The 13,442-nt window shown below is 35.3% G+C and overlaps 1 protein-coding gene across 1 annotated transcript in view; it reads left to right on the top strand.

Moving 5' to 3' along the window:
- The first annotated feature begins 684 nt into the window (after nt 1-684).
- Nucleotides 685-13,442, top strand: part of MORC3 (MORC family CW-type zinc finger 3) — a 62,510-nt gene continuing 49,752 nt past the window's right edge. The window contains exons 1-8 of the mRNA XM_007941250.2: nt 685-751; nt 4,796-4,928; nt 5,524-5,738; nt 6,662-6,809; nt 8,430-8,580; nt 10,005-10,133; nt 10,309-10,428; nt 13,248-13,345. Of these exons, the coding sequence (XP_007939441.2) occupies nt 4,897-4,928; nt 5,524-5,738; nt 6,662-6,809; nt 8,430-8,580; nt 10,005-10,133; nt 10,309-10,428; nt 13,248-13,345 (893 nt within the window). The 5' untranslated portion in view covers nt 685-751; nt 4,796-4,896. The remainder of the gene's footprint in view (nt 752-4,795; nt 4,929-5,523; nt 5,739-6,661; nt 6,810-8,429; nt 8,581-10,004; nt 10,134-10,308; nt 10,429-13,247; nt 13,346-13,442) is intronic.

Raw genomic sequence — 13,442 nt, 5'->3', positions numbered from 1 at the left:
CCCCCTTGAAAAGTCTTAACCTGTATCTCAAAGTGACGATATTAGAGAATGGTATTTAATAGGGTTTTTAGGGCTTTGGCCAGGTAATTTTAAGGTAAATTTTGTTAGGTGGGAAACAGATTAGACAATTTATGATATCATAATTTTGGATTGATGGGAACAAGGATTCATGTCTTGATGAGAAAGCTGGTAGGTGATTCACACCTTACTTTCCTGGAGCTTTATCTTCCAGATAAATCCTGGTACAAGCAGCTAAGTTATTTTTGCTCAGCCTCAGGGACAGAGAATTATATTAGACTGTATAGATCATAACAAATTATGGACAACATTACAAAGAATGTGAATTATAGACCACTTAATTGTGTTTGTGAGAAATCAGTACAAAATGGGGATACTGCATGGTTCTGAATTGGAAAAGGTGTGAGGCAGGGTTGTATCCTTTCACTTATTCAATCTGTATGCTGAACAAGTAATCTGAGAAGCAGATGAAGAATAATAACACAGCATCAAGATTGGAGAAAGACTCATTAACAATATAATTAAGCCAATATAATTCTTCCAAAGGAGGAAGACTCATTAAGATCCTGCAATAACTCAGGAACAGAGAATTATATTGGTTTCTATTCTTTTTACAAATTAAATCTGGATTAATTTACATGGATCATTGATTTGTTTCAGCTCTGCCCGAAGTTTTTACATACAAATTCTACTAGTCACACATGGCCATTCAGTGCAGTTGCTGAATTGATAGGTATGTAAATTGGAACTTAATATTTCTTATTTCTCTTAAGTGTTGCTTGCAATTGTAGTTTTTAAGAACTTTTTATGGAGAAATGATACATATATAGGTACTTAAAAAAATGTATCTTGAATGATAACACTATTGGTAAAGGTAAGCAGGGTAACCTAGCATAACATCTATTCAAATCATTGCTTAGTCTTCTTTAGTACTATTCAAGAATTTCATAGGTTTTAGGAGTTAATTTATTAAATTCATAAGATATTTACATTGAAAATACTTTTTGTTCTGATTGTAAAAGAAATATGCCTATTGTAAAAAATAATTTACATGTTGTAATAGTATAAAAGTATATGTAACTTTCAGAGCAGATTCATTCTCTGGCATTAGAGGATTAATGTTATGCTGGATTTGTGATAATAAATTCTTGCTTTCTTTCATCATAGGGTGATGATCAAGGTATAAGATCGTATTTTAATGAACATGAGGAATGAGGCAAGGTTGTGATGACATTGTGTTATGGAGCATATTGATTTGAAGTGGGGGCAAATTCCTATACATAATTATTTTTGAAAATTTAGGCATATATTTGAGAAACAGATAATAAAGGAAATTATATCATTAGGAACTCTTAGATATACTTTAGGTTCTTTATCATCAAGAAAGGATCCTGTCCAAAAATGACAGCAACAAGTTAATATTTGCTGATAATTACATATCTGGCAAGGAACTTATCTCTAAGATTGATGGAAAACTCCAACGCCTCAATACCAAAGGAATTAACAATCCAGTTGAAAAATGGGCAGAAGACATGAATAGACACTTCACCAAGGAGGATATTCAGGTGGCCAGCTAATACATGAAAAGATGCTCACAATCATTGGCCATCAGAGAGATGTAAATCAAAACAACAATGAGATATGCTGTCTCACGCCAGCACTGATGGCAAGGTTCAATGAGACAGAAAATAACAAATACTGGTAGGGATGTGGAAATATTGGGACTCTCATACACTGCTTGTGTGACTGTGAAGTGACCCAACCACTATGGAAAGCAATATGGTGATTCCTTAGAAAGTTGGAATTGGAGATACCATTTGACCCAGAAATTCCATCACTAGGTATATATCCTAGAGAGGTGAGAGCCAGGATAGGAACAGATAGATCACACTCATGTTCATTACAGCACTATATATATAAAAAAAGGGTCCTGTCTTATATGTGCAATAAAAAGAAAATAAAGAACTCTTGGGTACCTTTTTTCTTTTTGGTATAGTTGGATTATCCAAATTATCCCAGCTGACATATACTCTTTGGGCATGGTCGTTTGTTTTAAATCCAGAAGTGGATCTACTGTAACATTACAGCTTTTCATGGCCATTCTTTTTCTATAGCAATTTATAAGTGCTACCCAACCTGGGATTGTTTGCTTATGTAGAGCAACTGAAAGTCATAGTGCTCTTTGTGGTGTAGCAAATTTTAAGTTTTCTGTGAAATACCATCTTTTAAAAAATGGTTACAAAAAATTATTTAATTTTAATTGTAAACTGGATTGTGGAAGGATAGTTTGAGAACCATTATTCATATTATAGAAATAATTTCAAAGTATACCTCAGAGTATTTTCAGTCAGAGTATTTAAATAGATCTTAGATAGTTTAAAAGTTGATTACTACAACTTTTCAGTTTTTTTTTTTCCATTTTCTTTTATGCATTTCTTCATACTTAACTATTCTGAGAAACAGGTGTGCTAAATGGTAAAATGGGGAAGTATACAGAGATAATAATGAAAGGGTAAAAGCTACCAGAAGCTTTGGTTAGCTTGAAAAGGACCACAATTTGAAGACCTATGCAGAAGGTAAATCTTCATCTACGTAGCATTAACTGTGTTGCATGTCTTCCATGTCAACTCATAAAGTTAAGTTGACACTCCCATTTTCCTTATGATAGCCAGGCAGGTTCTTTGGACAGAAGATATCCCCTGTCTTAATAATCCTTCTTCCTTTACACTTTTTAAATGTATCAGGTACCAACATTTGCCCTCTCTGTAGTATAGGAGAGCTTTGGAAAAGAATTAACTTCTGTAATAGTGTGGTAGTTAAGGTTATGTGTCAGCTTGGCTGGGCCTGGTTTTTAGTGAATGGGCAGCTGGATGTAGTGATTCCCCATGATGAGACTGGTAGTCAGCTCTGTGGTGAAATCTGCTGTGAGCATCTGAGTAGCTGCCTTAACGGATGTGGTCTGCTTCCAGTACATAAGAAGCAGCTTTGAGAAATGTCTTAGAGCTTTTTGGCATACTTGGATCCTGCATTAGCTAAGACTTCATTCAGTAGTCTTCCGTGTTGCCTGCCAAATTTGGGACTGTGTCTGGACTTGAACTAGTGGCTTGCCATGTTGCTCGATAATCTTGAGATTGTGCTGTTTTACTTGTCGACCTTGGGTTTGTCAGCCTCAGCAGCCAGCAGCTGCCTGAGTTAAGACACTCCTCCAGCTCCAGTGGGCCAGGAGCAAGAGGCAGAGCTGAAGCCCAAGGTCAAGGGACCGTCACCCAGCCCCTAGAGCTGGCACTTTGAATGTGGATGTCTAGCCTCCTGCACTGTAAGAGAATAAATTCCTGTTTGTTAAAGTCATCCACTTGTATTTCTGTTAGAGCGGCACAAGAAAGTCAAAATAGTCAGTGAATATATAGCAGGATATAGTTTAGTTTTGAGTTTTCAAATCTTAAAGAGTTCATAATCATTTCAGCTTTTTATAAAGTGTTCTACAGAAAGAATCATTCTTTGAAGATTACCAGGGGTAGAAGGGGAAGGGAGGGAAAATCACCAACTAAAGGGTAGATACCTATTAATTTGGGTGAATGGAAAGGCAATATACAATAAGGAGGAGGTGAGCACCGACTGATCAAGGCAGTGGAAGACATAGGCATGAGTACAAGAGTTAAAGACAATGGTGGTTAATACTGTGACACACAATCCTGCAACAGCAGTAATAACAGTAATCTATGAGTGGCTACAAAGGTAGATACTGAAGTTGAACAGAGATGGCAAGGTGAATGGGACTACACCAACAAACATATACGGGTTTGACAGAGGCTAGCTCTACCTATGTATTTATTTGTGCTTCAGATATGTCCATGAATGTAATAGAGCATATGGGGGGGCAAAGTTATGAAAACTATTTAGTTATAACCAATCACCTTGATGGAATGAGTCACTGGGCATGGGAGCTCAGGACTGTGGTCTTAGGGGGGACAGTAAGGTCAGTTGACATGACGTAGTCCACAAAGACACTGCTGTACATCACTTTGGTGAGTAACATCTGGGGGCTTAAAAACTTGTGAACAGCTACCTATTGGCCTTTCCCCATCCTGCAGCAAAGAAGAGTGAAGAAAATAAGATGGAAGGAAACATTTAGTCCAAAGGGTTAATGAATCACACGAACCCCAGCCTCTACAACTCTGAGACTGAAAGAACTACATGGTACCTGTCTACCATTGCTGACCTTTGTGAAAGGGATCACAATAGGAGGTCTCAGATAGAGTGGGGGAAAGTGTGGAATAAAAAATCATAAAAAGACCACACTTACTAGTCTGATGGAGACTGGTAGAACCCCTGAGATAGTGGCCCTTAGGCACCTTCAAGCCAGGAACTGAACTTAATTCCTGTGACTCGACTTTCCCAAAGATAGGTAAACAGTGATAGCAGGAGGGTATGCACTCATTAGAACAGTCAAACATATAAGATCAAGAGGACAATATTTGTCCAGAGATGGAGCTAGGAAGGTAGGAGGGGATAGGTAGGAAGAACTAAGGGAAGGAGTGGGCTCAGGGAGGAAGTGGAAAGAATGCTGTTACAATACAGAGATTGCAGTAAAAGTCATAAAACAATGTTTGTGGATTGTGGAATGGAAAGCCAGTATGCTGTGTACACTTCCACCTAAATAATAATTAAAAACAGTAAGCAAGAAAAATAGTAAAAGGTGTTCTATTGTTTGTTAAAGGATTATTCTGCACTAATTGTTTTAGAATCACAATTTCTGAGCTAAATTTTTATTTCCCAGATAATGCTTATGATCCTGATGTGAATGCTAAACAGATATGGATTGACAAAACAGTGATAAATGGCCATATATGCTTGACATTCACTGATAATGGGAATGGTATGACTTCAGATAAATTACATAAAATGCTAAGGTATGTAAAAATGTGCCATGTTTTTTTGAAAGAATGCTTTTTTTATTAAAGGGTTTCATGTATTTTACTTACTGCTCTTAGTTTGCGTTTTAAACATGTAATGCCACAATGTATTCTGTTCTCTAAGAATCATCCCCATTGTTTATTATTGTTGTGTTATATTAGGCAGTTGCCACCATTGTTATTGCCCCTGCCCTTTACCTGGCTATTTAAAATTTCCCCATACCTTTAGAGCTGTGGCACATTGATATCAGTTTATGTTTTAGTGTAAATTAGTTTTAAGCAGTTTTTGGGAGGGTATGCTTTTAAAGGAATTCAGCTCTGGTGGTATAATGGATAAGGAGTTTGGCTGCTAACCAGAAGCCAAACATGTAATCCTTATGCCCCTGTGATGAAGATTTGATTCTTCTTCACTTCAGAGATGGGGAAACATATCAAGATAAAGTAGTTTTCCCAAAATTATACAACTAGGAATGGTGATGCGAGCATTCGACCCCAGGCTTTTTACTTGGTGTTAACGGTTGTTGAATTAAGGAAAAAAAAAAAAAAAAGATTATTGACAGTTATTGAAAAAAATCTTTTTTTTTCTTTTTAGCTTTGGCTTCAGTGACAAAGTCACCATGAATGGTCATGTCCCAGTTGGATTATATGGGAATGGCTTCAAGTCAGGTTCTATGCGTTTGGGTAAAGATGCAATTGTTTTTACCAAAAATGGAGAAAGCATGAATGTGGGCTTCTTGTCTCAGACCTACTTGGAAGTCATTAAAGCAGAACATGTTGTTGTCCCAATAGTGTCATTCAACAATCACCATATCCTTTTGGTTTGGAAATAGAAACCGGAGAGACTGAAGAAACATTGCTGACCTGTGTGACGCTTCTGCTTTCCTCTAAATTCTTGTTTTTTAATCACACCTTCCCTTCCAGTTCCTCTCCCTGTCTACTGCTTTTACCCTATTTCTGAGGCTAAGCGCTTGTACCCATCCCCTGTTGGAATTTTGACATGGAAATGATTAACATAAAGTAATTATATTTTATGTTAAACTTTCCATAGCATTCCTCTTTATTTCAGGCTTGTTTTGGACTAATAGGACTTTTGTGGTCTGGTTTGAAAATTTAACTAATGACCATGAAAAGCAAGATGTATTTAGGAAAATGCCTTCTGTATAAACATACTCAGATATTAGAAACTATTAAGCTGTTGTTGTTGTTAGTTGCCATCAAGTCAGTTCTGACTCATAGTGACCCTACATATAACAAAACACTGCCTAGTCCTGTGTCATCCTCACAATCATTGCCTGCTTGAGTCCATTGTTGCAACCACTGTGTGTGTCTGTCTCATTAAGGAGCTTCCCCTTTTTCGTTGACTCTCTACCCAGCATAATACCCTTCTCCAGGGACTGGTCCCTTCTGATAACATGACCAAAGTATGACAGATGAAGTCTGACCATTCTTGCTTCTAGATTCTGGGTGTGCATCTTCTAAGACAAATTTGTTCAGTCTCCCGGCAGTCCATGGTATTTCAGTATTGTTTGCTAACTATTAAATTAGTAGGGATAATCATAAAACTTGCTCATTTTTTATCCTTTCTGTGGTTCATTTAAAATTGACCTGCCAGTTACAAATGTACGAAATAGTTTTCCTGTTTTTTTTCCTCCTGTTTTTCATTAGAGTGTTTTCCATGTTCTAATTATGAAAAATAAATTGATGGTTTAAATCTTTAACTTAGGATATACGACAGATGATTAATTTGACAGAATCAAAAGCAAGCCTTGCTGCAATTCTGGAACATTCTCTGTTTTCTACGGAACAAAAAATACTGGCAGAACTTGATGCTATTATGGGTAAGAAGGGGACGAGGATCATCATTTGGAATCTTAGAAGGTAAATGTAGACCTCAGCTAGTTGACCATTTGGGAAGTTAAGTTCATGTTTAAGGATGGTTTCATTGTGTCCATCCAGTGTTAGCAGAAATGAAGTACATGGAAAGGTATTGTGGCCTAGTTAATGATTTGTTTTTCTACGGATATTTTATAGATATCACTTTGCTAAAAGTCTATTTCCTATCCTTGCCATTCAGTTTGCATTAGCGCTCTAGTCTCTCCTTGTTCTTCTTGGAGGAAAAAAAAAAAAAGTAAACATAAATCTAGCTAACAAGTCCAGCATGTGAAAGGTAGGAACAGATGTCTTTGTTCATTACTTAAAACTAAGCATTTAGAGGGTGCTGAGGATTTAGAAGAACCTTGGTGGCACACTGGTTAAGCGCTTGTCTTCTCACAGGTTGATGGTTTGAACCCACCCAGTGGCTTCCCAGGAGAAAGACCTAGCAGTCTCCTCCCTAGAAAACTTTATGGGGCAGTTCTACTCTGTCATGTGAGGTCAAAATCAAGCTTAATGGCAGCCAACAATAAGAGCCATGATTTAGCATCTAGAGAGAAAGGTAGTTGAGATAAGAGTTTTGTGTTGCTAAATATGTAGTCCTTATCCTTGTGAGTATTAAAGTCTTTCCAAATAAAAGTTTTTACATTTAGGATTAATATGTATATTGAGTGATAGAACACATTGAGCCACAGGAATAAGGGGTAATAATGGTAAACCTAAAACTTAAATGCATTTCTGACCTGGATTCCTTTTAATTTTTTTCCCTTTGGTTTCATTCCTGCCCCTCCTTCTCCCTGTGGTGTTGTGTTGTTTTAGTTAACATTTTTATTTTGAGATTCCTGTAGATTCATGTGCAGTTTTAAGAAATAATACTGAGATTCCATGTATCCTTTACCCAGTTTTGCCCTTTGGTAGCATCTTGCAAAACTATAGTACAATATCACAGCCAGGATATTGACATCGATACAGTCAAGATTTAGAACATTTTAATTACCACAGGGATCCATCATGTTGTACTTTTATAGCAGCACCCACTTCCTCTCTCTACTCCTTTATTAACCTCTGGCAACCTCTACTCTTTCTTCCTTTTCTACAGCTTTGTCATTTCAAAAATGTTATATAATGTTACTTTTCACTCAGCATAATTCTCTGGAGATTTATCCAGGTTGTTGTGTGTATCAGTAGTTTGTTCCTTTTTGTTACTGATTAGCATTGCATTATATAATGTACCATACTTTGTTCAGCCATTCACCTGTTGAAAGATACCTGGGTTGTTTCCAGTTTTTGCCTGTCACACATAAAGCTGCTGTGAACATCTGTGTATAGATTTTTTTAGGAAGATAGTCTTCATTTTTCTGGGATAATGCCCAGGAATATAATTGTTGTTTCTTATGGTAGTTGCCAGTTGTTTTCCAGAGTGGCTGTACTGTTTTACATTCCCATTAGCTTATATGAGTGATCCATTTTCTCTGCATCTTCCTGGGTTCCTTTTCTTTTTCTTTTGAACCACCCCCACCCTTGTGTAGTAGTATTGTTTTGCCTTGCTCTTAACTGTTTTTAGTATTAGTGGTGTATCTTGCTCTGGAGTTAAATTTTACCTTCTTCAAAAAATTACTTTTACAGTTACAAAAATGGAGCAACAGAATTTGATTTTGATAAGGATAAATATGACATCAGAATTCCTGAGGATTTAGATGAGACAACAGGAAAGAAAGGGTACAAGAAGCAAGAAAGAATGGACCAAATTGCCCCTGAGAGTGACTATTCCCTAAGGGTATGTATTCAGCTCTATTTGTGCAACTGAGAAAACTATCAAATAATGAAATTATTAGTAGAGCTTATGTTACGCAGTTGTATTATTAATGGTGCTAGTGATCTCTGAATGAAAGTATCTCAGATGTGAATGAACTTACTAAACTTTTCATGAGGGCACTAACCATGCTTAAAAACCCTTTTTGTTTTAATTGCCAAGTCATCAGGTATAAATAGGGCTTGTAGTTCTTTTATTATATGGTGGAGTTTTTTGAGTTGGGAATACTGGAATCAATATATAAATCATGTGATAAATATCGATGAGATTTGTCTTTAGAAATGATTATATCTTCAAGATTAAAGAAATTATATAACAATGGTGAGTGATCCTGATACAGCAATTAATTATGACAATAAAAATATTAAGATTCTTATTATGTGATACTAACTTTTCACATTATTTTATGTGCTATAATTATTCCATCAGCTGAGGATATATTTGATTTACAAGTTTACTATGTAAATTTTTCTGTGGTCCTTGCAAGTATTTGCTGTTCCTGATCTACCCAATATGTGATGTTTTTAGTACACTGATGAAGTGTAGACTATTAGAAGATATTATTAATGAATTTTAGAAATAACAAAACACCACTTCTTTTGAAATCAGAGGGAAAAAATAAGAAGAATTTTAGTATTGTTTTGAACCTTTCTCCTGTCTTTTTTGAGTTATTCAGTGCTTTCCTTCAGAATGTTCTGATAGCTTTGGGAACAGCCACAGGAGAGCATATTTTAACATATTTTAGGGCACTTAAGTTTGGTTGGGCTACTAAAGTATCTGCACTTTGCTGCATTAAGCATTGAAAACATGTTTGGATGACTGTTGATTGTTATAATTTAATTTTAAAAAGCATTATGCTCACCTACTCTGTGTAAATGTTATTTACTTAAATTTTTTTCTTTGTTAAGCTTTTAATATTGCCTTTTGTTTATATTATTTCTTGGCTCTTTTTTTTTTTTTTTTTGGCCTAAATAAAAATTATCTTATTGTTGCTCTAAAAATTATAACAAAATATATACTTGACATAAAAATTTAAACATGTAGTCCTCTTTGTGAAGATACAATTTTTTAAAAAAGAGATCATGCCATATACACTGTTTTGTAACTTTTTTTTCACTTAATAATAGATTAACATTTATATAGGTGAATAGATTGTTGTTTGCAACATTTTTACTGATCTCAGTGTATTGAATTTATTTTAGTAAAAAAAGTAATTAAATCAGAATAACTAGTACAACTTTATAGTCTGCATTATTTTATTAAAGAGTTAATGGGTGTTTTATTAAGAGAAAGTAATTTCTTTATATTTAAACTGGTGACTAAATAGTATCAAACAGATCTGTTGATAATTATTTGGAAAGGACACGTGGTGTTATATGTCTTTTCAGGCTTACTGCAGTATATTATATCTGAAGCCAAGAATGCAGATCATCTTACGTGGACAGAAAGTGAAGACACAGCTAGTTTCAAAGAGTCTTGCCTACATTGAACGTGATGTCTATCGACCCAAATTTTTGGTATCCTTTGGTGTATTATAGAGATACACCAGTCAAGCTTTTATTCCCTTTGCTCCTCTCCCCTTTTCCCCTTAATGGATTCTTATCCTCCAACTTTGCCATTCCTTATGCCCTTTGGACTGAAAAGATGAAGGGGAGATGGTGGTGTTCTCAGAATTTTCCTTAACATTTTAAGACTAGAACAGTGAGAATTACTTTTGGATTCAACTGCAGAAATAAAGATCATTACGGGATAATGATGTATCACCGGAATAGACTCATCAAAGCTTATGAAAAAGTTGGATGTCAGTTAAGGGTAAGCTTTATTATATTTGAAAGGAAACTGTGTACATTACAAAAAAATATAGTGTTAATAGGTCACATGTGAAATCATTTTACTGTTTTTTGACTGACTTTTAAATGTCAATCTCTCTTTAATTGGTATAGCACTTGAACTTGGAATACTTTCATATTTCTCATTTGATCCTAAATAGTCTCATAAGGTAGCAGGATATTTACTCTATTCTTATTTTACTGATAAGGAAATTGGGACTCACAGGGTAAGTGACTTTCCTAAGATCTCACAATGAGTATGGGTCTCAGACAAATACAGATTTTTTTTTTTTTAACTCTCTGTTTAGTGATGATTTCCTGTTTAAAAACCATAACACTAAACTAACTGCCACCAGCTTGATTCCAACTCATATAGGAGCCCTATAGGACAGGGTGGGAGCTCTGGTAGCATAGTGGCTAAGGCACTTGACTGCTCACCAGATGGCTGGCAGTTCAAACCCATCAGCCGCTCCTCGGAAGGAAGGTTGGGCAATCCTACTTCCCTAGTGATACTGCCTCAGAAACCCAAGGAGGGGTCGCTATGAGTCAGGGCTGACTCAACGGCACATAACAACAACAACATAGGACAGGGTAGAACTGCCCTGTAGGATTACAAGGCTGTAAATCTTTACGGAAGCAGACTGCCTCATTTTTCTCCTGTGGAGTGGCTACTCATTCAAGCTGCTGACCTTTTTGTTATCAGCCAAATGTTTTAACCACTGTGCCACTAGAGTGCCTCTATTTCCTACTAACAGAATAAAATTGAGTAACTTTAATTAGTGCTGGTGCAAGCAGCCTGAACAACAGTAACTGACAGGTGATTTGGTTTTCTGGTAATTGTTTCTAAATATGTTAGTGCCTTCCTCCAATACCATTCCCATTGTTGGTGAATTCACTTTTGGATGAAGAACACAGCCCACCATGTCAGTCTGTGTATTCTTTACATGTTCTCACAGAGGTTTTTTTTTGAGAGTGGGGTATATGTGTTTTAAGAAATCAGTGATAATTCTGAAAGTCAACTTTGTTGGTTTTAATGCTAGGCATAGTTTTTTTGTTTGTTTTTCAGTTCTATAGTTTTCTTTTCCATCTTTTTTTCATTTTAAGTGCTTTATAGAATGATGTGAGCTATATGTATTAAAATAGTGTGGGTTTATCTTGAACATGATTCAACTGGAGTTGTAAGTCTCCTTCACCTACTTTACATGACATGAACTCCAAATAAGTATTTTTGCAGGAATAAATGAAATTTGTAGGCTCTTCTTTGCAATCACTAATTTTGTTTGGAACATAAACCCCAAAATCTGGCAATGTGATAATGAGGTACCAGTGACTTTTATCATCTAGGCTAGTTTTCATTTGTAATTGAAATATTTTATCAGAAACAGTCTATAATGCTCTATTTAAGTTACTGATTTTCCCTGGTTATTGGAAATAAATTTTTGGTAATCCTCTCATTCCTCAAGTGCTTTAGGATTCAAAAGAAATAATGCTGAAGGTAAAGTAAATATTTTTCTTTTATCATTTGTGAATCTGATATATAACCTATTTTTCTAACCAATTAAATTGGCCCTGTATATAATTGCTGGTTAAGCTTGCTCATGTAAAAATAGGCTGTTAAAGCCAACTTTTAATGTTTGTCTTTACCAGAAGATAAACTGGCCCTAGTATTTGCATTCTCTAGATTTAATAAACATTTATTACATAGGTGTCAGATACCTGGTACGATTTGTTTTATTAGATGTTTTGGATATAAAGATAAGATACAGAGTATGCCCTGAAAGAGCTCAGTTTGGTGAGTGGAATGTGGAACAACCATAGAACATCAGAAAAGGCTTCACGGAGAAAGTGGTGATTGAAATGTGTCTACTGTGTTGGAAAGTCTGGGGGAGGGCAATCCAGGTATAGGAAAGAACATTTGCAAAGTAAGGGAAAAGGAGGCTTTTGAGAGTATGACATACTGCGGGAGTAATTTCTATGACTAGACCATGATGAAAATGAGGAACAGGAGTGGAAGAGAGGCAGGAAGATGACACTGGAAAAGTGGACAAGATCCACTCCTTAAAGGGCCCTTGTTATCACTAGATTTAGAAGTGGTAAGAGATGAGGAACTGTTGGTGTTTAGTAGAGCAAGATTATGGTCTCATTTGAAAGCCTTAGTCGATAGTTGTGTTCATGAAAATTGTCATTTTACGAATTATTCTTTCAGTTTAATTTTCTTTCTAGATGTACTTAGACTCAGAAAAAAGTTACTATTTGAACAAAATGCACTTGTTCATTTTTTTCTAGGTAATTAGAATATAACTGATGCATGTTAAGTTAAATATTTTAGCTAACAGGTTTAAAAATAATTTTAATTCAATCAGCTTAGGTTTTTATTTCATTTCCATTAACTCAGTGGGTAAATGACTTTTATATGGCAAATTTAGGGAATATTGTATACCTTGGCTAGACATTGTGAATATAAGGTGAATTAGTTGTGGTTTCTACTTTCTAAGAAATTGCTTCCTATTAGTGGTGGTTTCTTTTCCGTTCTGTAAAATTGAGTATGATCATAGTTCTCTATGATCATGGATATCTGTCAGTGTGAAAGTGGTTTTGAAGAAGTCTCTAATATATTTAGGAGTTTACTCCCAGAAAAGAATGTTGTACACTATTTTTCAGTCAAAATTTCATGAGGTACTTAAAAGAATAATATGAAATAAAATACTGGAAAGTGCTTTATACAAATAGTATATTTTTGTGTAAGGGTAGTATATGCATCATGCCTTATGCTTAAAATGCTTGTTTCGTTTTATTTTTCAGGCAAACAACATGGGTGTTGGAGTAGTAGGAATTATAGAGTGTAATTTCCTAAAGCCAACTCACAATAAACAAGATTTTGATTATACTAATGAGTATAGGTATGTTACCTATATAAACTATTTATTTAAAAGTTTACTTTAGAAATACTTTCATAATTTTTCTAAGCTGAATTTTTTTTTTTTTACCATTTTGTGG

The sequence above is a fragment of the Orycteropus afer genome, unplaced genomic scaffold (genome assembly GCF_000298275.1).
Source record: "Orycteropus afer afer isolate SDZICR_OR568_19922 unplaced genomic scaffold, OryAfe1.0 scaffold00078, whole genome shotgun sequence".
NCBI lineage: Eukaryota > Metazoa > Chordata > Mammalia > Tubulidentata > Orycteropodidae > Orycteropus > Orycteropus afer.
The sequence above is the reverse complement of the archived record's forward strand: the minus strand, read 5'-3'. Positions and strand labels throughout refer to the sequence as shown.